This window comes from Mytilus trossulus, chromosome 3 (assembly GCF_036588685.1).
Source record: "Mytilus trossulus isolate FHL-02 chromosome 3, PNRI_Mtr1.1.1.hap1, whole genome shotgun sequence".
In the NCBI taxonomy this organism is placed as follows: domain Eukaryota; kingdom Metazoa; phylum Mollusca; class Bivalvia; order Mytilida; family Mytilidae; genus Mytilus; species Mytilus trossulus.
Genome location: NC_086375.1, coordinates 26,860,777 through 26,887,183, shown reverse-complemented (window position 1 = coordinate 26,887,183; position 26,407 = coordinate 26,860,777). Strand labels below are relative to the sequence as shown.

At 29.5% G+C, this 26,407-nt stretch overlaps 1 protein-coding gene across 8 annotated transcripts in view; it reads left to right on the top strand.

Moving 5' to 3' along the window:
* Positions 1 to 24,522, top strand: part of LOC134711100 (serine/threonine-protein phosphatase 4 regulatory subunit 4-like) — a 52,351-nt gene extending 27,829 nt beyond the window's left edge. For 2 of the 8 annotated variants that reach the window (XM_063571538.1, XM_063571537.1), the window contains 19 exons: positions 239 to 361; positions 1,724 to 1,851; positions 2,517 to 2,591; positions 3,461 to 3,580; positions 3,948 to 4,025; positions 4,380 to 4,466; positions 5,986 to 6,168; positions 6,901 to 7,006; positions 7,614 to 7,906; positions 8,673 to 8,714; positions 9,303 to 9,380; positions 10,098 to 10,224; positions 10,811 to 10,873; positions 12,120 to 12,185; positions 14,563 to 14,961; positions 16,659 to 16,719; positions 17,719 to 17,798; positions 19,256 to 19,316; positions 19,833 to 24,522. In XM_063571538.1, coding sequence (XP_063427608.1) covers positions 239 to 361; positions 1,724 to 1,851; positions 2,517 to 2,591; positions 3,461 to 3,580; positions 3,948 to 4,025; positions 4,380 to 4,466; positions 5,986 to 6,168; positions 6,901 to 7,006; positions 7,614 to 7,906; positions 8,673 to 8,714; positions 9,303 to 9,380; positions 10,098 to 10,224; positions 10,811 to 10,873; positions 12,120 to 12,185; positions 14,563 to 14,961; positions 16,659 to 16,719; positions 17,719 to 17,798; positions 19,256 to 19,316; positions 19,833 to 19,854 — 2,192 coding nt within the window. In that variant the 3' untranslated portion in view covers positions 19,855 to 24,522. The remainder of the gene's footprint in view (positions 1 to 238; positions 362 to 1,723; positions 1,852 to 2,516; positions 2,592 to 3,460; positions 3,581 to 3,947; positions 4,026 to 4,379; positions 4,467 to 5,985; positions 6,169 to 6,900; positions 7,007 to 7,613; positions 7,907 to 8,672; positions 8,715 to 9,302; positions 9,381 to 10,097; positions 10,225 to 10,810; positions 10,874 to 12,119; positions 12,186 to 14,562; positions 14,962 to 16,658; positions 16,720 to 17,718; positions 17,799 to 19,255; positions 19,317 to 19,832) is intronic. The other 6 variants (XM_063571539.1, XM_063571542.1, XM_063571540.1 and 3 more) reach the window with 6 other exon arrangements.
* Positions 24,523 to 26,407: the final 1,885 nt, after the last annotated feature.

The window sequence follows — 26,407 nt, the reverse complement described above, 5'->3', positions numbered from 1 at the left end:
CATTAAATAGCATATAGTGCTAACTAAGTCTTTCAAAACCAAACCAAGCATTCAAGTAACTGTGACCTTCTTTTGATGGTTGAGTGAATTGAGTTAAGTTTTGCAGTTATATATTATGGCTATATGATAATGAATGCATTTACTCTTGTAGAAACTTGTTCAACAACAATTGTTCCATTAGTATTGAGTTTAGCAGTTATATTTCATGGCTATATACTATATTACTTTATACTTATAGAAACTTGTTCATCAACAATCATTCCATTAGTATGTAAGTTCTGTCAACAAGCCATGCAGGCTGAAGATTCCACGCTACCAGAAGTTGGTAAACAGATCGGGAAAATCGCTCATGGACTTCTGGGTAAATATTGAAAATGAAACTTTATAAATTACATTATGTAGAGCAAAGACTTCTTTAAAATTACCAGATGATTGTAATTCTATTAACAGTGTTACAGATAATTGTATGACAAATAGGCTGAAAGGACAGACTTGAAACTATGCTGTCGAAAAAAAAACCGAAAAATTTCCTCTTCCATTTGGTCATAAGAAAACAGAATATGTTAAAGATAGTGCTCTGCAAACAGAATTAAAAGGTATACCTATGTTCTTATATTCCTACTAAATTGGCACAAACATTGCAATGAATACACTTTTATCATTGCCTTCGTGGACTCTGGTGTGGTCCTCCCTGGAATGGAGGGTGTTGAGGATTAAATTTACAGACAGAAAACAATAGAGCTTAAAATTTGTATTTCCTGTTACTTCCTTGCCAACCATGCAAAATTCAAAAGTAAGAGCAAAGATCAGCTGGCTCAGAAACAAAATTGTCTTCCTGCAGGTTATTACATAGTGAGGTGGTATGATAAATATCAGACTCAAATCATTATCTACTACAGTGCAGGGTTCTCTAGAATAATATGTCCAGATGGGAAAACAGGTCTTCCTGTAAGCTATTTATTACCTTGTGAGGTGATATGTTAAACACCAGACTCTCCTTGCAATCTGTTACAGTGCAGGGTTCCGGTTTCTTAGTATAGTTGAAAGATTGCCATGTATTCATCATTATCATTACATAATATACAGATAAAAATATATGTAATGAATGGAAAGCAGAAAGGAAGAAGAAAAAATGTAACTTTTATATCACTACAGCCCAGAGTTCTGGTTCTTGTTACAGTTGAAAGATTGTCATCCATACATCATTTATGTTACATAACTTTCAGACAAATAACATGTAATGAATGGAATTAAAACCAAAACAAAACGAAAATTTGTAAATTTATATCACTACAGTGCAGAGTTCCGGTTCTTGTTACAGTTGAAAGATTGTCATCCATCTATTATTTTTATTACATAATTTATTTATAGACAAAAAACTTATTTAATGAATGCTAAGCTAAAAAAAAAAAAAAATTATATAACTTGTATATCAGACTCAGCATATTATATTCATTTTCTTAATATGGTTGAATGACTGCCACCCATCCGTTATTTTCATTACATAACGTACAGACGAAAACATATTTAATGAAAGGAAAGCAAAAAAATTGAATATGTAACTTGTTAAATCTGTGTCAGCAAAATATATAGAATATTAATGATTGGAAAGCTTAAAAAAAAAAATTTAAATAAAAAAAATTGTAAATTAAAAAAAAAAATTTAAATAAAAAAATTTGTAAATTAAAAAAAAAATATGTTAAAATTGTATAATCTGTTTCAGCATATTTATCAGACGAACAGAAACAGTGGTTTGTTGATTATTTTAAGAAGTTGTGTAAAGTTGGTTTGTCACTAGAAAAACTAAGAGGAAACAACAGAGACATTGTTGAAAGGGACATAAGTCCAACAGTAAGTACAGCTTTACAATGATAAGAATGTGTTTTGAAGGGTAATATGTTTAGAAAAACCAAAAGTGTTGTTACGTTATATAACACAGGAAATAACAATTATGTAAGCATGTTGTGGTTTTATTTAATATTTAATCAAAAGAAACAAAAACCAGTGTCAACACAAACGGAAATATAAAATGAAAGTTCATTATGTTCAAATAGAAATAAGAAAACGTGGTAAGAGTGCCAATTAGACAACTCGCCATCATAATCACAATGTGTAAAAAGTAAACCATTATAGATCAAAGTACGTCCGTCAAAGTACTGCGTTCAACACAGAGCATTTGCTAACACCAAACAGCAAGCTATAAAGAACCACTTATGACGAGTTTAAAACAATTCAAACAGAAAAACCATAGGTCTAATCTTTATAAAAAAAACATCAGGAAATAGTAAAATAGAAAATTGTGTAATTAATATATACAAAAAGTATAGATATGATAAAATAGAAATCACAAGCTAATTAAGTGATTGCTTTATTAATGTGACACATCACATCAATGTGAAGTGGGTTTACAGCAACCACAAAAGGACACTGCATGTTATTTTAAAAGTTTAATTGCATATATGATAAAAGTAGCTTGGTTTTACCTACCGGTAAATTTTTATATATATATATTTCAGATAACGGAAATTCCAGATTTTACAGAGGATGACAAGTTTTTGGAATGTAGGAAAAACTGTGCATATAATTTTCCTGTAAGATCTTATTCCATTTATTTACTGTTGCTCCTAAATGATCCCTTCTGAACTGAATAAAGATAGCACATTTCAAAGTACTGTAAATTCAGAAATTATTGCGTGCATTTATTTAAGGGATTTTGTCTTTTAAGACTTTAATGCAATTTTAATTTTTACGATTTTGAGAAAAATCCTGTTTAATTCATATAAAATATTTCACAATGCGAGTTTAAATTATTGCGTTTACAACTCTGTCGCATTTTTCCCAATAATAAAAACCTCACATTAATTTCTGAATTTACAGTATTTGCTTATCTTTTAGACTCTCAAAGGCTTGTCTGATTGATAAAAAAAATCAAGCAGAGGTTGGAAAGGGGTATTTAAATATTGGTGATATGATTTGAATCTTTTACATTTACACAATTGCCAATTTACAGTTAAAATCTCATAAGTCATACCTCCAAAAAAGAAGATAAGTAATTGTATGTTATTGTATAATCAAAATATAAAATATGAATATGATGATATAAGATGTGAGGCAGATGGTCATGTGGCAGAATTAAACAGCATACAAAGTAAAGTCAAGATAATAGAAATTAGAAGAGGAATATCAACACCCTGTTTAACATCTCAAAAGTCACTCAAAGGCATTGAATCATTAGAAAATTCAAAACCTAAACTTGGTTCAAGACAAATTTTATTAAAAAATACATGTATTCAAATAAAAGCTTGAGTTTAAAACACAAAAGAAGGTTTGTTCCTCTGCTCTATGGTTTGGTTGTTGTCTCTTTGACACATTCCCCATTTCCATTCTTAATTTCATTAATGTTTTTGATGCTATATTTCTTTTATTGCAGTGTTCATTTTATTTCAATGTATTTTTTCAGGCAATGGTATTATTTATTGGTGCAAAGCATTTTAAATCAGAGTTATTAGGATGTTTTTCTAGTCTTTGTAAAGATCCTAATGTTCAAGTTCGGAAAACTGTATCGGGTGGCTTTCATGAGGTAGGTTACATGTTAGATTATTTATAAAATGCATTAGAATTCATCATTTACAGAATTTATATTCACTGGTCCTACCTGTTAAAGGGAGTGAATAAATATATGATATTTCTTAAATAATTCAAATCTTAGCACAAAATGCATGAATTTAAAAAAAAGAAAAGAAGATGTGGTATGATTGCAAATAAGACAACTCTCCACAAGAGACCAAAATGACACACAAATTAACCATTATTGGTCACTGTATGGCATTCAACAACAAGCAAAGCCCAAACCGTATAGTCAGCTATAAAAGGCCCTAAAATGACAAATGTTAAACAATTTAAACGAGAAAACTAACAGCCTTATTTATGTACTTATTTATTTGTAGGTGTCCAGAGTTTTGGGGCAACATGTAGCTGTTTTACAACCAGACTTGATACTTCTACTGAAGGATGAATCTGTAGATGTGAGTTGATGATTTTCTTGTTTGTTATAGCACATTCTTTTATATCCCTTTCCATATTTAACAAATGGTTTACTTATATCAAATTCTTGACCGAATTGGCAGACATCTTATGCTATGCATAGTTGTGCAAGGCAAATTTAATTTTTGACCAAGAAGATTTTCTTATCACTAAATTTAATGTCAAAGGTCAAATAAATTTTTCTAAGATTCTGGACATGTTAGACATGCTGTCCTTCAATGTTTTTATGCTTAATTGATTAATCATCAAATAAATAAAATTGAGGGATAACTTTTGAATATCATTCATTTCATATCCCATATCTTTCAAAAAAAGTTTTTGTTTTACATTTACAGGTATTGAGAGGGGTGATAGCAAATATTCCGTGTATATTAGATTGTTTATCAGGGACTGGTAGTAATCATTCATTGTCAGAATCAAAGGTAATATCAAACTGCAACCCAATTGAAATAATGAAGATAAATGATCAATTTCAGGATGTTTTGGGTAACAAATAACAAAGCATTATAAGTTTTTTTCCCAGTATACACTATACAATGATTTGTAGAATGGATATGATGTGTCGGCCAAAAAAAGGACAAAAATTGCAATAATACAACATAATGAAAGAACTTTATTATAGAACTTAGACATGTTACGCTTCTAAAACGCAAGAGTTATTAGGGCCCTGTCCGTCTGTCCGTCCGTCCGTAACACTTTAACTTTGTGTCCGCTCCATATCTAGAAAACCATTATGATTTCATACTTTATACTTTACATGTTTATTAACCACCACCAGAGGGCGTGTCATGATGTATGTACAACTTTCTAGGTCAAAGGTCAAGGTAAAAAAACTTTGGTTTCAGTTGACAACCCTGTGTCCTGTGGTGATGATCGTGTCCGCTCTATATCTTCAGAACCCTTATGATTTCAAAGTTTATACTTGACATCCATTTTAACCAACACCAGAGGGTGTGTCATGATGTATGTACAACTTCCTAGGTCAAAGGTCAAGGTCAAAAACTTTGGTTTCAGTTGACAACCCCGTGTCCTGTGATGAAGATTGTGTCCGCTACATATCTAGATAACCTTTATGATTTCAAAGTTTATACTTGACATCCATTTTAACCACCATCAGAGGGCGTGTCATGATGTATGTACAACTTCCTAGGTCAAAGGTCAAGGTAAAAAAAACTTTGGTTTTTGTTGACAACCCTGTGTCCTGAGTTGAAGATTGTGTCCGCTCTATATCTTGGGAACCGTTTTGATTTCAAATATTATACTTGACATCCATTTTAACCAACACCAGAGGGTGTGTCATGATGTATGTACAACTTCCTAGGTCAAAGGTCTGTCTGTCTGTTGGTCTGTCCATCACTTACAATTTTGATTCACACTATATTTATTTACCCAACGTTATTGACAGCGGGGCCCACAGAGATGGCTTCCATCTCAATGATATCTAGTTATTTTAGTGTTTCTTGTTTACTTATAAGGTAATCCTATAACAATGAATATGATTTTCTTGTTACAAATGTATGTCTATTATATAAATGTAAGTTGATGATTCTTAATATTTTTCAAGAGTTTATTTTTTAAATCACATTTGCTGAAATTAAAATTGCTTGAAAACAAGAAAGTCAAGCTGGACCACTTGAGCAATCTTTTTTTGGAAAAGCTTAAAACTTCTTTATAGATATCCTCTTGAAGAATCTAATTGCAAGAAAATTAGTTTACACAAAAACTATCCTTTCGGTAAATCGTATTTCTCTATATAAGCATCTACATATAGTATAAATATGCACCGGATACAGTGCAGGCATTTTGGTGTCACGATATCTCATTAGCATGGGTTTCGAATCCCGGCGAGGGAAGAACAAAAAGATTGCGAAAGAAAATTTACAGATCTAACTTTTGGGTTGATGTTTAGACAAGTTGTATAAATATGTTATATACTTTCAGCTCCATGTACTAAATGATGTGATACTTGCTGTACTAAACTCAGAACCTGTGGTATTTACCTCTAATAACTGGAGGTTACAGGAACATTTAATGGATAATTTATCCTGTCTAATCAAGTGTTGTTCTAGTGATGTACTATACCAAAAAGTCATTCCAGTCGTATATCCTAAAATTAAGTCTGCTGTGAGTATTAAGTGTAAAGAGTTTTGAAAAAAAAAAGATTCTAGTAGTAACTTTTGCAAGTTTTGTCAAAGAAATTTTTATCATGTCATTGGTTTAAAATTTCAGATGATGCAAGGTTATGAAGAAATGTTTTAGCATACCAAGATGACAATTAAAACATAAGGTCCTTATATAGATTACAATATGTAATGGGTTTTGCTTATGTTGATGACAGAACAGTTACCTTTACTTGCTTTAAAACATTCATGTCGTTTGGACTTTGATAGATAGTTGTGTCATTGGAAATAATACCAAAACTACTTGTATAAGCTTGAACATAGCCTTGAAAAGTAACATTATAAGACAACACTTTACAAAACATTACATCAAAAATTCAGCAACATAAAGTCAACCAAAAAATATGGTGATATTCATTTACTTTGGAAGGTTCATCCATCCCATATACACTTTATAGGCATATTGGATCAAAAGTACTTAGTGAAAAGAGGATGTCTTGAATTTGTCTTCAACAAGCAGAACATTTTGTAGTAATCTGTGAAATTCTACAAACTAATAGATGAAGAAATGAGGTGTTTTTTTAAAGACACTCATGCATGGTACTATTAAAAATTGTGTAGAAATATCTGTACTTCAAAACATATTGCCCATTCATATTATTTTTAATTTTAAAAGATATCTGGTAAAAATAAAGACTTAAATATTTTGTAATTAGTAAAATTTATATATTTCCAGAGGGCTTTGCCTGTAAAACATGCAGCTTGCAGATCTGCCTTAAAAATTATTAGAAAAATTAAAAAATTAACCCAAAGAGAAGAACTCATCCATTGTTTTGTAGAAGGTTTGTAGCATTTACAATTATTTCATTTGCCAAAAAAAAAAGCATGCATGGTTGATGTGTGAAACTAACAACTATTCTGTAAAAAAAAATATGTGTTCAGAAATTGTATGTGAAAAAAGATAGATGTTAAGTAAAAGTCAACAAACAGCAACTTCATGATAACAAAAAAAGGCAAAAGACTTCTTGAGCTCAAAATACAGCTGTCTTCAACAATAAACAAGTGCATTTTTTTTTTACTGTGACTGCTCATCTGACAACAATGAACATAAACTTGACTAATGCATTATTAGGAAATGCTTTATTTGATCATAAATTTCTAAGCTAGCAGTTATAGTTGTTACAATTTCTGTTATCTGTTGACTGAAGACTACTATTATTGTTGGATCTGGTGAGGTTGATGAGATAAAGATAATTAGAAATGTAACTAAGATATACCTGACCAATAAAGAACTGTCACACAATTGTTCACCAAATACACTTAGTTCAAAGTAAATATCTGTTGCACTAAAAAAAAAACTTCTTCTGTCTAAATACCCCTTTGTTTATTGTATCATTCAAACTAAAATTAATATAAAGATAATAATTTCTTTTTCTTTTCTTGTTTTAGATTTCTGCCATGGACGGAGTTGTCATCATAGGAGTTTATTTGTTGACGTTTGTAAAAATGTGATAGAACTATATTCAAAGACATTTTTTAAGGAATATTTTTATGAATATGTGTTAGAACTACAATCAGATAAAGTGCCAAACGTTCGGTTAAAGTTGTGTTCATTACTACCACAGTTAAAAAAGATTATCAAATTACCTACAGACAGAAATTTACTACAGCAGTTAGAAACATGTGTACGGAGATTATTATTAAGTGAAAAAGATAGGGATGTATTAGCAGCTATTAAAATTGTAAGTATGATTTGCTGAATTGAGTATTGAAAAAAGGAGATATGGTTTGTCTTCGACTTTAAAAAAAACTTAACTTTGTATATTATCTATTATGGTAGCTAAAAATGGGATGTATCACAAACTAACATAACTTGTTTTATTTACAATAAACATGATAATATAAGAAGGTTCCATTGTTTGAATTGTCAGTCCACGAATTCTAACAATATACAACGATACAGATTACCTATAAACAGTATATAGAATGTTTTTCTAACTATTTGTTTTCAGTATAAAATAATATATTTAAAGTTGTTTCACCTGTCCACTACAGTTTGAGTCTAAACTCGTGTACATTTTACAAAAACAGTCAGCTTGAAGGAACAAAATGGCCTTAACAAAAAAAACGAATGCTGTAACCGTATGCTGAATTTGATTTTGATGTCAAACATTTTTGTTTCCCGATGATACTTTATCAGCAGGTATTAATGTGTCTTACAAATTCTTGGCATATCATTAGGGACCAAATTGATTCAAGCAAAAGTGCAATAAACAGCTTGAAGGTGATGAAAAGACTCAAGAATTTGGTTGATATTCATGACACATCATTATCTAAACTACAAATGAATAATTTCAAAATTTCATCATGAATATATCAACACACTTTCTCAGTTTGAATGTTATCAAGACTAATGTAAACTTCTTAACTTTAAAGTTTTGTTAAAATTTGTGCTACAACTACACTTCCATTTAGAAAAGTTGTTGATAATTTCTATATTTTTAACAGGCTGTTGATGAACTAGATAAAATACATGTACAGATGGAGCCTGTAAGTATTAACATCATGAGACTTTTATTTTGTAATCAAGGGGGAGATAATTTATGAGTTTTTTGTAGCCAAAGGGGAGATAATTTAGGTTTAAACAAATGTAATATTATCTCCCATTTGTATTATGAATGGTTTCCAGTTTGTTCTGTAATAGCTTACTGTTATTTGTTTAATATCAAATTTAAAATATAGTGTATTTAGCAGCAGTTAATTTAAGAAACAAATATATTGAACATAAAAAAACAAAACAAACACACATGTACTTTCATGTTTGGAATTTATATGAAATCATTTTACAAACTCCTCTTAAGCTTTTCTGGAAAATATAATTTGCTCATAGAAACCCATAAAGTGAACCTTTGATCACAAAGCATTATATACAGATGATAATATACTGTTTTATTAGAAATACATGGTCTATATAAGATCTTTATTGTGGTCAATATAAGTCTATATTAATGAAAGAGTTAAAATTATGACAGGAAAACTAATTTGTTCAGAATTAGCCACTGGATGGAAATGATAGAAATAAACATTGAAAATATTGTATAAAATTATATAATAAGAATTATTATGCTTTTATTGTAGTTAACAAAAAGGTCCTTTTTTGAACATGATCTTGTGGACCAAGCAAAAGAAGAAGAGGAAAAATTGTTAATAACTAATGTAAGTTTTCAGTAATCACCTTTGACCCTTTCCTCCATTGAAATTTTTTTTTTGCATACTTGATTCGCATAGGATTTTTTTGATAAAATGCTGAACATATGCTTTAAAGTATTAAGGCATTGCGAAAAACAACTATTTCATCAAATAAAGTTAAGTCGGATATTCCTATGATATTCCTTTTCATATTGGATACAAATTTTATTAAGTCAACTGTAGTCAAAGTGTTTCAACTGAGGTACTACACAGGCGTCAAAAGGCGTCATTATGGAGTAAGGGGGGTGACGTCAAAAGGTGTCATTATGGAGGAAAGGGTTAAAATCCTGTGTATTGGGAAAAATGAAAATTACTGACATCATTCTTTACAAATTCTAAATATTACCACAAAAAAGATTGCTTTAACCTTTAAATAAACATATTGTTAGACATTCAGCTCTACTTAATCCATTCAAATGTCAACCAAGTTTCTTTTCAGTGGTTGTATCTATTAACAATATTTCATATCTCAGAAGTGGTTCTGATATATAAAACGCATGTTAAAAAAAATATTTTTGAAAAGATCATATTTTAGAAAATTTGGTATTCAAGTTCACTTTTCTGACCGTGTTTTTAAATTTGAATTATTTGGAAAACTTTTTTGTTTTTTTTTCACTTATTACTTATGTTCAGTTTGGATAAATAACATTGCAAGGCTTAATCTGGAATTGTTTGTCCTTGTAGGAAGAGAAGGAAATAAAGAAAGAGGAAGAGGCAGCAGAAAAACAAAAATCAAAGGGAGATAAAAAGGGTAATGCATCTGCAAAGAAATCTGAAAATGGAGGAAGCAAAATACCAGCTCCTAAGAAGGGTAAAGTTTACTTTTTGGTTTAGATATTAGTGACTAATATATGGGATATAGGTGTCTAATGTTTTAAATTTTATCAAGCTCTTTTAACGTATTGTTTGGATTTTGGTTCTCAGACACAAGCGAGACAACTCAGTTATCCACTTACCATAGAAAGTTATTTTTATGAAATCTAAACTTCTAAGATGGTAAACTCAAGTTAAGAAATTTAATTAGCTATTTGATAGAATTGCAAATCATTTAAATTTATAAACCTCAAGTCACCTTTGAGGTCTCTCAATTTTTTTCAACTGTCCTAACAATCTGAGAACTGATTTCTAATAGGCTTGTAAATGTTTTATTGGAAAGGGAGATCATTTGAGTTTTTTACTTACAATTTAGATTGTTGCTATTTTAATATGATAACATAAAGATTCTGTAATATACATGTATCACAAAATGTTGATTTGATTAACACATTGTTATAATGACTGTAAAAATAGTATTCAGTATTTAATAGAGAGAATTGTCTAACTGTGATAAGGTCTAGCATATTGGTGAGAATGCTCCGGATATAAAACATTGCTGATAACAAAATGTCATATTTTAGGAATAAAAGCAACCAGCACAACATCAAGTTCCAGTGGTTCATCAACTCAAGTTTCTTCAAAAGGTTAGAATGATACTCATTATTCACGATGCACTTGTAGGCACATTTAGTAGACTTTGGAATTCAATTTACCCCCTTATTTAACAGATATATTCTGAGGAAATAAGATATATATATATATATATATATAACTTTTTACCAGTTATTTACTTTCTAATATAGTAACAGTTAGAAGAGTTGTGTTTATTTTTTGTTCACTGAGGTAGATTTAAAACTGTACTTCTCAAAACTTCTTATCAAATTTCTTTCCCTGGCTATGCTAAAAAATTTGAGCAGTTTAAATGCACAAGAAGCCACACAACAGGTCACAGGATTTCTCGCAAGTGGTTAATTCTATTCAATTGTTAAAAATGCTGAAAAGAAATTATAACTTGAGATTTAAACTTTTTTATAAGAAAACTTAGTAAAACTACTTGAGTAATTTTGTTGCAAGAGAAAACAAGAGCTATATGACTTTTGTAACAAATGCTACATAGAAATAATGACTTGTTACACATATGTTAGCATAATAGTTGCCTCAACTGTAATTAATTCTTAAATAAAGATAAACAGTAAGGTTTTAATTTCTTTTTAACAGATCGTGCATGTGTGACTTCTAAGTTTTTGTATCCAACCTATTTACTAGGAGGTAACCCTTCTATGATTATAAAACGTAATACAAGGCAAATAAACAAGATGGCTTTATAGTGATTAGATTTCAGATAACATTGTTACACCAAATCTTATTCAGGTGTTAACAAGTTTCACTGCAACTGGTTTGTTCTTTCACTAAGTGTTCAACTTAAATTTTTGAAAGAGCTATATAAACATGTGTTTAGATATTACTATCAATAATGCTCAGTCTGCTATGGATAATATACCTTATATTGGATTATTTTCGCAAGTTTATAATTTCTCGATCTCCATTAAATAAGGTTACTATTTTGGCAGATTCAAAACTTTTATCAATACCTGTGCATATGCATTTTTAAATTGGCAGAATTTATTTTGGCAATTTTTTCTGTCTGCGGTAATAAGTGAAAATTTGCACCCTGCGAAAAATAACCTGCTAACCGGTTTTCATAGATATACCTGGGTCGATTTTGCATTCAACATTTGACATTTTTCAAAGGCTCTTTTATAAATTATGTAGAATTTGCCAGTTGCAAGAAAATGAGTTAACAGCTGTTTATATTTGGTTATAAAACTTATTATTTAGTGTGTACTCTTTTAGAATACTAATTAATAATACAAAACATATTTTCTTTAGATACTTCAAAAACCCATTTATCAAAATCAAAATCCAGTAATTCCTTGTCACAAATACCCAGATTAGGTAAGAGGAAGCATGGTCCATACATCCCAGACAAAATGTTTTTACTTTGCATGGTCTATATCTTTTGTAATAGATTTTCTCCTGAATTGACTTTAAAATTATATTGTAAGACGAGTTACTTCCCTTTTTGAGGAGCATTGTTCTGGTTCCTAGTAGTTATGAGCTTTTGAAAGAATAGTGAATTGCAAATTAGTTTTTTCATAAGTTGACAGTTCTTTAAGTCTCATTTTGAAGTTTGATTTTATTAATCCTCATGTATTAAAGTCCTTTAGAAACAAAAAATATACAACCAAATATTTTTAAGATGCAAATTTATTCAAAAGTTATTGGACAGAATTGTTTTATTCAAATTGATTTGTAAGTGTATAAGTCATTCTATGATATTTTTTTTCAATTTAGCTCAGCTATCCAGTGAACCAGCAGCTCTCCTTTTGAAAGGATATATCTTTAATCACAATTAGATTTTAAAGTCAATTTAGCATTCAGGAAAATTGTTTATTAAAAAGATACATAAATCCATTGATGTTGTCCAGTGTAAACTATAAATAGAACCAGAATATAATGATGGTTTGTTATATATGTTGTACAGTTGCTTTCCATATCAATTTATTGCCAATAAGTGTCATATTTTCTGTACACATTTATTTTATAATTTTATGTGTTCTATTTGATGTATCAAAATGTCTTTTTTATCATGCAGAAATATTTGCATGAAGTTTTTGCAATACCCAAAATTAAGACAGAATTTCTAAGAATTTTATAAAGGATCATTTCCCTATGAGGATTTTTTTAGCCTCCATTAATAATAACTGGCCCTCATAATATATCCAAGACAGTTTAAAGTGATGTTTAAAACCAACAATCAATTAATCAACCAGAAGGTTAGGTCAGCTGTATTTTGAATTACATCTAGAAACCAAAAATGAGAAGGACAGACATAATATCAATTATAAAATTGAGAATGGAAATGGGAAATATGGCAAAGAGACAACGATCCCGACTAAAAGAGAGAATTCTTATTACTCTTAACCAGTCTTTATCAAGCAGCTGTTTTACAAAATTTAGATGATCCTTTTGGAATAATTCTTGCAATAGTTCGTTTCCATATGAAGTAATATCATGATGGCAGATAAAACTTTTTGAAACTAAATTACAACTTAAGGCATGATATTTTTATGTTTGTGTATTTTTTGATAGATTTTTAAATAATATTTATTTCTGTGTCAATTTTAACATTTTGAGTGTAAATCATCCTTTTTATGTTTTGAGTAATACAACTAGCTCTGCATGATTTGTTTTATGTTGAGTTTGAAATTTTAAATCTTTTCATAAGATTGTTGAGTTTGAAATTTTAAATCTTTTCATAAGATTGCTGAGTTTGAAATTTTAAATCTTTTCATAAGATTGTTGAGGTTGAAATTTTAAATCTTTTCATAAGATTGCTGAGTTTGAAATTTTAAATATTTTCATAAGATTGTTGAGTTTGAAATTTTAAATCTTTTCATAAGATTGTTGATTTTTCTTAGATTTTTTATTGATGAAGATTGAAATATTATAAGTGTGAAATATTGCTTTAAATCCCAATATTCTGTTCTATTTAATTATGGAAATGCAACTTTAAGATTTTTAAACACAATAAAGATTTGAATGTTTTTTTTTAATGATTTCTTTTTTGCCAAACACTTCTTTCTTATACCTTTCCGTTGTCAGCAGTGATGATGATTAAACAGGAATTGCATACTGTTAACGAAAGGACGAGGATCAAATTTGAAAAATAAAGATATTAATTATGCAAAACCCTATGGTATTTTATAAATCCACATAGTTGTGCTTTCAAATTTGTACAAGTTCATTTATGATTTATGATTATTTTGCAAGTATTAAATGTTTATTATAATAAGATCTGTACATATATAACATATATTAAATGTTGTAGCAGCTCATGAATATTTTAAATAATAAAAAAAAAACAGTATTTTTTATGTAAAATGAAACCAAAACATAAAAAACAGCATACTTGCTTCTCCTGTGATTCTCTTTAATTTGAGGAGTTCAACTTTTGGCATTTGTAAAATGTCATGAATTTTGGCTCATTCCATAATGAGTCATTGACATCAATTATGTGACTAAAATGAAAATAGAACACTGTTCTTCTTATTTCTTCAAAATTTATTGATGAAAAGGTTGTCATGATTTTAAAATTAAAGCTATTAAAGGACCTTTGTCAAATTTTGAAAAGAGAAAACTAGAACTACACATCTTTGAAAATATATTTTTTTTTACTTATGAAAGTACTGAGATGTGAAGTAGTCATTTTGTAGCATGAAATATTCTAAGTTAAATGTCAAATGAGAATATTTGTATTTCTGTTCCAAAGGAGTTAAAACAACTATGAACTTTACAAAAGAGGTTAATACAATAAAGAAGACTGTGGGCTCTCCTAAACTATCAAGGCTACCAAGATATAGTTCTACTCCAGACCTCAATAATGGGTTGATGGGGAAAACATCACCGCTTATACCCAAAAAGATGTATAATAAAAACAAAGTGAATGAAGACAATGGTCTTAAAAAACTCAGGAGATATTCTAACATTGAGATAGACAATAAGAAAATAGAGAATAGTAAACCAGTAAACCGGTCTAAACTACCTCATTTCTCATGGAATAAGTATGCCAGTGATGGGAGACAGTCCCCACATCCTCAGAGGGCCTTTCTCTCCAGCGATGGAAGATCGTCACCACATCCAGGCATGATGAAGGCCCATGACCACAGTGGTGAGAAGGAATGCTCGGTGTATAGTGGCTTGGCAAAGCATGAAATTATGACATGGAAAAAGCTGACCATTTCTGATTTTCTTTTTTTCTCTGACATTGGGAATGCATTTAAAAAGCTCAACATTTCTTTCTCTTTTGTTATGTTTATTTGGAATGCATACTATATTGAGAAAGTTCAACTTTTCTCCATCTTTTGTTGTTTATGGAATGAACAAGCTTTGGGGAAAACTCTACAATTCTTTCTGTTTAGTTGTGTCTCTGCAATGAATAATGCATTATTTTGATTATAGATATTAAATAACATTGCTTTATATTTTAAATATATTTTATTTTATAGACATTTTGATGGCATGAACCTTCAATTTTCCTTATTATTCTGGATAGAATATATTCTTTAACATGTCCTATGAAATGCATTAACATACTATTAGTTTATTGTTGACTTTTATTTTAATATTAAGAGCTGGCTTTGTATTTGGTAACATCATTGTTCAATGTTGATTCTTTTTAAAAAGAATTAAAAAACTACAGTGCATGTATTCAGATTGTTACATTTGAGCAAAGCTACTCATTGTCCATTGTGAATTAGCCTATCTATTTTAGTTACATATTTTCTATTGCACCCTGACCTAATGACTGGGGATATATAAAGATTGTTGGGTCATGTATATTTGTCCTTTAATTTGATGGTGTCTGTCTACACTATGTACATCTGCTACACCCTATTGTTGGCTGGACAATGCAACTTAAAAAGAATCTTCCAAATAACAAGTTTGCATCACAAATATTTTTTTAAGGGATTTCCAAAAACTAAACATTGCTTTTAGAAATTCCCTATCTTTACAAATAGGGGAGTGGGCCAGATTTTTTTTATAGCTCTGTTCAAATGTTTTTGTAGTTTGAGACAGTATGCGGGTGTATTTTTAATACAATCTTTTTTTTTCAGTTTTTGCCTTTTATGTATGTGTATTTTCTGCAAGTGATAATGAATATTTATTTGAAATACAGGTGTAATTATAGATTATCGTTGATTATCTCAACGAGATTGATTTTCTCGCTTGAGCTGGAACAGCGAAAGTGAGAAAAGCAATCGAGTTGAGATGACCAATGATAATCTTTTTATCGCTATTTTACCTATGACGACGTTGTCAATTTCAATGTCAATTTCGTTAACAACGCCACGTGGCCTCCTTAGTTTCTAGCAATAATTTTTCCATATCAAGCGAGAAGCATGATATGAAAATTATCACAAAAAAAGATCAAAGAAAAAATTGCACAAAATAGCGATAATGACATTTATTATATACATGAAACATATCTAAGTGTCCTAAATGAGTTTTATTTGTTTTGTGATTTAGTTGTTTTTTTGTTTTACAGAGAACCTGTTTAAACTAGATGCATGCTCATTATTAAAAAAAAATTGACACTATTTTATGATACATTGCTTTGTAAAAGAATAGTTACATAATGAAAAATAAATTTATATTGTTTGAATATTTCATATCTGTACATATATGTAACGTTTATCAACTAAAAGATTTTTTTTATCTCACTTCAACAAATGTATTTATATGTTTGACTGATCTTATTTAACGTATTCAAATAAGACAATACCAATGATGTGGAACATTTACAGGTTGAAAATGAATTTATAAAAATTGAATGTCTTTTTATGGTTTTGTTTTTATTTTTTGCAGCCTCAGGGAGTAAATTAAGCAGTAGTTCAAAGACCAAACCTCCCAGCAGTGCTGGAACTACGTAAGTTTATATCTTCTCTGCTTCTGATTTTTATGTGTGAAAATATTGTAATTCCTTTCAACTTTCCTTCAATGTTCTAAACAATCTGATTCAAACACAGATCCCATGTCCAAGTTTTGCTTACAAGGTTTCTGACAACACTTCTTTCTGGTTATTGAACTGAATATTCATGCAATATTTGCCACTGGATGTTATGCAATCAGCAATCACTCAATCAATCTGTTCTAGTAATTCATCATTTCAGAATCTAAAGGACCTTGGGTAATCTCCTTGTTTGTACACCAAAATAAAAATTACTTTACGTCATTGGTTCCATTTCCCTTGTTCAGAATGTTTTAAACCAATCACTAGTTTTAGTGTCTGCTTTTGAGAATACTACCCAGAATGCATTAGATTCTGTCTGAAATTAGATTCTGTCTGAAATGGCAAATTATCACATCTGCCAATGAAATTTATGCCTCCAAATTTAAATAATTGGTATTGTAACACCAAAACTAGAGATATTGTTCAAAATAGAAAGTGGAAGGAAGGGCTGTCAGATTCTTTAAAGCGAAACTTGGACGAGGAAACTGTATTTCAATCACATTGTTTTCTTATAAAGAAAATGTATATTTCCAATAATTTTTCTATCTTTTTTTAACAAATTAAAATATACTTAAGTTTCAATTCATTTTGTATACTTTTCTGCATTTTCCTTGTAATATAAATACTTTTTAAGTTTAGTTTTAACAATTTCTATATATAATCTTGACGTACTCTGTATTAATGTAACTTGATATACTTGCTGTTGTTTGCTGGTGATGGATGTCAATATTTTTGTAAATCTTTCCTTAGTTTCTGTCAGTGTTTGAAATAATTTTATAAGCAGCATTTCTGACAAAGATAAACCATGGCAAGTACTTTGGCAGCACCAAAGTTGTTCTTGTCCATTTTTAACCTGATTGCAAGTTATATTTCAAACACTGTTTACTGTATGCTAGTGTGTGTGTATTTTTGTAGTAGAAGGGCTTCAGAAGGAGGTAATACAGTAACCCAGAGAAGAGGGTCTATGAGTAGTGCTAGTAGTACTGGCAGTACAGGTAGGTCTTATCTTGTATGCTTAAGAATGCTGTTCTGATGAAAATGAGGGCAAAACATTGGTGCCTCTTATTTTATGAGAGGTTGAGCTTTTTGTATAATATGAAATTATTGATGAAATTACTGCTCCACAATCCTCAAGCTTATAAATTTCATGTATAATTTCTATTACAAGAAATAAATAAAATTGAAACACTGACAAAAATTTTTGCTTTCACAGTATCCAGTCATCTAAAGATGGTCCTTTCATTATGACTTTTTATTGCTTTTATTAATACATTGCTTCTTTTCTCTTTAATATATATTAACATGAATAATTAATGGATTGTTTTTGGTACATTGCATTGTCATAAGATGGTAAAACATTTTGAAAGATATTCTTGTTTTTGGCTACCTATATCATGTATATTTAGTTGCTATAAAAATATTTAGATTTTCAAACGTTGCTTTTGCCAAAACAGAAAATACTTAAAAGAGTATACATTGTTTTCATCTGGTATATTTTTTTTAATGAGTTTTAAATTAATAATTGAAAGTCAAACTGATTGTAAATGAAAGCTACAAAAACTTGAAACATTCTTAATTTTATGCATTTTATCTATAGAATGTCAGCTAAGAAACAAGTAAGATTTGCTGTCTCTTTTTCAGTGCTAAAAACACTGCTTTTGATTTGTGAATTTTGCACTTCTGAGAATATCATACATTTATCAAAAGCTTTTCTGTGATTGGTTTAAGACACAGTTGCAGTGGATTCATAACTATTAGCAAAAAAGTATCTGGCAATAATTTGATTTAGGATGTGACCTGTCTTCTGATAGGTTGAAAGTTTTTTGTCTATAAACCAGTAGACATAATTTTGTCATGTGAACGTGATGTCATCAACGTTTTTCATAATTAACTCCTCAAACTGTGAATTTTATTCAGTGTGCACCACATTTTTTATGTAATATCATTCTGAAGAAATCCCAGTTTCATCCTTTATATTTCAAAATATTGAATGAATTTTAATTATTGTTCACACTTGTCTCAGAAACTACTGAAAAAAAATTGGTCAGCAGCTCAACAATGATGAGTTTGTTATGTGTGTGGTTTTCATATCTGTCAGACACCTTCTTTTTGTATCCAATACTTTGAGTGACGGTATGCTTAGCACATGCAAATCATGCGTTCTTGTTTTGTTTAATGTAAAACTACAATTTATCAACCCATGCATCTTTTAAGGAAAACAAATGATCAACTGATTAGATTATTTAACTTGAAAGAAAAAAGCTTGCATTGATTAATGTATTATCAATTAGTTTTACTTTATTATTTTGTTCAGTGATTTATGGGGTATTTTTATTATTATTTAAATGCATTGACTATTAGTTTTATTTTTCAAATGTTCAGTATTCTTTTTTTAATTACCTTTTTTTTTTTTTTAGAAGATCAAACTTGAAATCATATTTTTCTTTTTCAGAATCAGCAACAGTCAAGTCAAAAGGAAGTAATGGTCTCCTAACAGTTCCTAGTACTAAAGTGTAGGTATTCTAGTCATATGGTATTATGTTGTCATAATAAATACCAGTACACCATTTGCTACATTTTATTATTAATTTATTTTAAAATGTACCTAAAAACATACATTTCATATTGCAACTTATAAGATATGTTTGAATTCAAAGTAAATATTAGATAGCTTCAAAACCAGAATTATCAATAAAAAAAACTTACTACTACCTTATTCAGTAACAAAACACAAAAAAAGAAAAAGACAACGAGAGGTCAATTAACAATTTAAAAAGTCAATAGCATCAACAATTAGCAATCAATACCACATGCCGGTACATATTTTGAAAGGGGTGATTGCAGGCCGACATTTGGAATGAGTCTTGTAAAAAGTCTATGCATTTATGATATATGAAGCTCCATTAATGGGTGGGGCACCCTGCCTCTCAAAATCCACTTCTGTTATCCAATGACAACTTTCCCTACTTGGTTCATGAAATTTGATAGGGGCTGATAATAGTAAACACAATTTCATACTTTTTTTTCAGAACTAGAAAGAAATCAAAGTAACCATGGATGCAAAAGATTGAGTTTATCGCTTGAAAATTGAGGTTTTGAGTTTTCATGACACTGTTTCTGTGCAATATTTCTACAAGGCAATAACTATGCATTATAATATGCTGCTGAACATCTTTTGTAACTGCCTTTTTAAACTTTAACCTTTTGTTGTAAATTGTACTTTTTCATGTTGTGCAACAAGGGAAATCTAAAGCAATATAAGGACCTTGTAAGATTTCTAACGAGTATAATTTATGTTGCATACCATAGATAGATTTACTCTTAGTTCTATAATGTGTTCTCAACTCTTTTACACAGATTGTCATGTGTTACTCACAAACCAAGTTTGTAGATTTATTATTGTCATGGGTCGAACACAAGGTCAAAAAAAGAAATGAATCATTTGTTCTTTTATGATTCAATTTTTGAAAATACATTGTATATGTGATTTTATTGAAAAGGATTGAGTATTGTTATTTACTTTTGCAATTGAAGTATCAACTATGGGAATTTCTCGTTACATTGAAGACCTGTTGGTGACCTTCTGCTGTTGTTTTTTTTATTTGGTCGGGTTGTTGTCTCTTTGACACATTCCCCATTTCCATTCTCAATTTTAATTAATCTGTATAAGCACTAAGGATTGTTTTAGAACAAACCAGCTAAAGGCAGAATTTTTTGAACCATATTGCAGCTATTTTTTCTCATGTATGGCTGAAACAGAAATATTTGATACATAAAATAAACTGTGCTTAAATACACTCAGGTTATTATTCGCAATCATGATTTATCAGTTTGGCATTACCAAAATTTTTGATTTGTTTTAGGGTTGGAAAGGGAGGAGAGAATATGCACAGGAAAACATTGAAATAGATATATATATTAACGCTTGAATTTTTACAATTTTAATAAATTATTACAATTGACAGCCATTTAGTACAAAATCATGTCAAAATATATGCTTGCAAACTCATCGCACAAAAATATCTCTTTTAATGATTTAATTTGAAATCTAATTTGTGATCATTCTAATTATTGAACACTGAAAAAAGCAATGCACATAAACAGGATAAGATATGAAAGTGCTATTTGAAATTTTCCCCAAAGAAAAGTGCTTAAGTGAAGTGAAGAGTATAAGATATATAATGAACAATTTTAGTTATTTATTTTCACAATAATATATACATCACAAAATATTTGCTTTTTAATCGGTTATGTTGTCTTTGTTTGAAATTGGGTAACCATTGCTGTGTTATAGTTTTCAATTGTTAATTTATCTTAAGCAGAGTTCTTGAAATGTTTTTTTAAACTGGTGTTCCTTGAAGATAAACTGCCACTACTATACAAAATACCAAAATTGTGTTGGTGGTCAAATTCCTCTGACCGCCACTTTTAGAGAACTCTGCTTAAATATTTAAATAAATCCAAAGAAATAGTATTGTGTGCCTTTAAAAGTTCAAGGTCCGATTGTTAATTTCATTGCACTAATCACTGTTTCTTAAGTAGAAAAAAGAAAGGATGCACTTGAAGTAGGATTATTTTATTTTTATTTGCAAATTGGGGAGGCATATTTAACAAATTTATTAATGTATCACTCGTATAAAAATTTCAATTTTTGGGAGAAGAGATGAATATAAAGCACATTTCAATATCAATTTATTTTCTCCTTTGTGGATTTCACAGGGATTTTTTTTCTATTTGGCAGCATATGAGCTTACAATGGTCCATATAAAAAAACGGATCATTTGAACTACATTATAAACTTTATTTTTCATTTATATCATTGCTTTTTGTATTGATAAAAAAGATTGAAAATTTTCAGTATCTACAGCATACAACAGAGATTAGCTGTCATTTATGACTGGATATATCTTATTTATATCCTGTTGAACACAAAAAAAGCTGTGAAGTTTTTACATTGTTTTGAATTTGTTGAGAGATGATATTATGACATTTTGTTTCATTTGGGTTTTTGCATATGGGGGATTTAGGTATATAGTACAAAATGTAGTGCACAATTTTATTTTTTTCTGTAGTTTCTGGGGTAGAGTTTTGTAGATTATTTTTATTTTCTTATCACAGAATCTACATTCCAAAAGTTGGAGAAGAATGGCACACATTTTCATTTTGTATATTTATGAAAATCAAGAAGTCATTTTCACAAATATTTATGTAAAATAATATATTGATCAGATATTTTTTTAATATGCACACTTTAATCAAATTCATTAAATAAATGTTTATATAAACCAAATATTTATAATGTCAAATGCTTTATAATTATGAGTTTGATTTAAAACAAAGACCGCTCTGCTTGGACAATTTTTGTTAAATTTGCAGAACTTTCAAAACAATTCATTTTTCTTCCTAAATCATTAAAACACAACCATACAAGTATACTATGTTTGTGTTATATACTGCCATTGAAAGTACCGTACCCTTCATGTCATAATTTGTATAGATGTCTTGAAAACTAGCATTACTTTTAATTTTTGTATCATGAATGTTTGTATATGCAATAATGTTAGTATGTCAGATGAAAGATATAATCCGTCCATTAATGTTCATTTCCATGACACTTGAAATCCATTTTATCAATTAAATTTTATATATTTAATGTTGTAGTTGTTAATTACATGAAAAGGTTGAGCGTATGGTCAAAGAGAGTTGAGTTAGAGTTTTCCTATTATAGTCTTTAATTTGGAAAACTATTTTTTTTGGGGTATTTACTATTTTGTAATAGTTAAAACACAAAACTGTCAAACTTTGATTTTTGCTTTTATCAAAAGTACTAAAGTCGGTCTGAGATATATTTGGTTGAAAAATTTGTCCCGTAATTTTTTGGAAGAAATATTTGAGAAGAAAAGTAATAGGTAAAAATAACAAAAAAGTTTTAAATCATATTGAAAAAAAAGGAGATTCTAGGCAACACAGATTTAGTTCTAAACCCAGATATAAAAAGTAAGAGTATTAATGAAATGTTGAAACAGTAGAAGCAGATATAAAATGATAACTTTTAAAGTTTTGCTTTTGTTAGGGATGTATACCTTTGAGTGTATGAAGTTAATACAAGCAAGACAAGAGAATATTTCCAATATTATACACTTTTGTTGATAGAATTCTGTATATTGTTCATGCTTATGCCACCAAGAAAATTCATGTAATCATCATGTATTGTTATTATTATTTATCACAATTCACATATTTTTTGCTATCATCTTTCCAAGAAAGTGTTCTATACTTTTGTGCTATCATCTCTATGCATAATAACTGTTTTCTGCTGTTTAGTATTTAGTCTGAGGTTGCTCCAATGTCTTAACAGCCATTTAGAGACTAGCTGCAGATGTGAAACTTCTAATAGAAAGTTCCAAAATGGCTGTCAGATGTCAGGGCAGCCTTGGACTGTGTAGTATTAGTTTTTCAGTCATTTAATGAAACCAGATTAATGTTTTGTTTTAACTTTAAAAGTAGTGTTTATAACGGAGAACTTCAGATTTTGTGTTGATGAATTGTTAAGATTTTTTAATGCAATTTGGAAAAAAAATATGACTCCTGCTTAAATTTGTGATACTTTTGTTTAAGGATTCAGTTTTCAATATTAATTGTAAGCATTGTCATTTTAAACATGTCCTCAGTAAACAAGCTTTTGTTGATAAATTTTCAAAGAACTGTGTTCAAGTGCAAATGGTGATTTAAGCATTGCAATTTTTGTTGTGATTTTGCATTAAGAATGACAAAGAAAAAAAGAAAGTCAGTAACAGTACCACCATGTGAGATTGGCAGTACAAAATAAGCTTATTGTTTTGAGTTATACCAGTTATGTATTAAGCATTTTGGTATGTGTGGTCAATTCTTAAAGTTTGTTTATCAAATTATAAGATGTTGAAAATAAAATTTCTATAATTGAAAGCTGATGCATCTTTGATAATATTGCCTGAATCAAGTAATATAACTCAAACAATATTGATTACAAAAGCTTTCAATAGCTTTTGATTAAATCAAAAAAGAATTGACCAATTTCAGGTAAACTTGTGAGCAACACATTGGTTTATTTTTGAAATAGCAATTTTTATCAGGGAATGAAGAAAGAGATTTTAAGAAAATGCTAGAATGTTGATAGGTAATAGTGTCACTTTAATTCATACACATAATACATGTTGTTTTTCATTAGTAACTTATTATTTTACAACAGAAATCAGTAATGTATGAACATATGGTCACGCAAATGGCTTTATGTAATAAAAACTTTCGACTATTATCAGCTTTTGTAGGCAAAATTATTCCTGAAAAAAAGTAAAGTCAACAAAATCAAGCTGTTTCTTCTGAAAATGTTTATTTCTATACCTCACAACTTGATTTTAAATTAGAAAATTTAAATGACCAGTTGGAAGGAAAATGCTAAAAATACATAAATGGTTTCTGTTGTAATGAAGTTACCGATCATTTTCAGGAACATTATACCGACTAACCTCAGCATCAACATATTAATTAAAATACAGAGCTTCATTCTTTTAAAATGTTCATAAATATTATTGAAATGCATATAGTAATTAGTAAGGGGAAGTAACTAACTTGACAACTTTATTGTCATGTTGTAATGTTATATGAGAACTTGTGTATAAATATTGTTATGATGTATATTTATAATGTCATTGCAATGAATAAAAAATGACAGTGATTTAATTTGTATGTTTTAGTTTTATTAGGGCCTTGCCAAATGATGGGTGCCCTATAGTGATCAGTCTGTGCGTCTGTAACAAATTGTGTCCCCTCTATCTAGAGAACCTTTATAATTGACATGTATATTAACCATCACCAGATGGTGTGTCAATGTTTGTACATCTTCCTAGATCAAATGTCAAGGTCAAAAACTTGTTTCAGTTGACAACCCCATGTCCTATGGCAAAGATTGTGCCCACTCTATATCTTAAGAACCATTATGATTTAAAAGTTTATACTCAACATGTATATTAACCAACACCAGAGGGTGTGTCGTATGGTATGTTCAACTTCCTTGATTAAAGGTCAAGGTCAAAAATGGTTTTCAGTTGAAAACCCCATGTCCTATGGTAAGATACAAATTTTTCACCACATTCACAGCTGGGCCCACTGAGATTGCTCCCATCTTAATGATATCTAGTTCACCATTGCACAACAAACAAATGGAAGTTTTTAACAACCTTGACTGGCTATACAGCCTTTGCACGTCGGTATGCACCATTGATCAGGTTGATCAATGTATTTCAACATTCAGGAAGAATTAAGAGGTCCTGGATTGTTTATTTCACAAAAATATCCAATATTCAAATGTACAACAACAGTTGTAGCCATCTATATTTAGTATAGTTATGACCAAGTTTTATCCAATTTGATTGAGCAATCACTAGGTTTTCTGTGTTTGGAGGCAGTTTCAGGCCTGTAAAATCTGCGGCATTCTGTACCCATCTTATCCGTCAACAAAGTACCAGAAACGCTGAACAGTAAAATGATAATATTCAGTATGGAAACCATTTTGTCATCAGTAACAACATATTAAAATGTCCATTGTCCACAACTTAATTTGTATAGTTCAGTGACTGCATGTCCATCTGGTAGGATTCACCTGACCTCAATCTCATTTCATGGATCAGTGATCAAGATTCAAGTTATGTGATCAAGTGTTTCTCAGATACTTTTAAAGCAGTATGTTCATTATGTTTTGTTTTCACAATGAACATATCTGTCAGGCAGGTTACATGACCTTGACCTCATATTCATGGTGCTTTGGTCAATTCAATGATATGTTTTTGTGGTTATATCAGATTATCAGTTCCTAAAGATTACAGGTCAACTATATTTAGTGTATTGAATGATTTTAAGTGTATATATCTGTCAGACAGGGTTCATATTAACCTGACCTCATTTTCATGGTTTATTGGTCAATGTTATGATTTTGTGATTTGATTCATTTCTCAGGAATTATAACCAATAAGACCACTATATTAACTTTGTATATGGAAATATGATTAGATATTTATGTCTGTCTTGCATGGTTCATTCGACTGACTTCATTTTCATTTGTCAAGTCTATATTTCAGATTCTATAAGCATCAGGTCAACTTTATTTGGTGTATGGAATGATTGTAAGGTGACAAGATTTGACTAACCTTGACCTAGTTTTTATGGTTCATTGGACTTGGTTTGATGTATGGAATGATGCAAGCTGTTTATGTCTGTCTGACAGGGTCAATATGACCCATAACTCATTTGCATGGTTAAATCTTCTGTAAACAGGAAGTTGATGAGAGAATAACACATTACATTTATACAAAATTGCAGGAAATATTTAGAGCAGGAATATTATTTCACACAGGAACCATTGTAGCTATAGGCAAAACTGTAAAAATCAGCAATCTTATTTAAGAAAGGGAGAAAAACAGTTTGATGCTTAATTTTTTTTAATAATGTTCTATTGAGATTTTATACACTGTATATCAGTAAATGATTCCTACAACTTTCAAAAATATAATGTAATATCTATATACAATGTACATTATTTACATATAAGATGTAAACAAAAAAATCAACA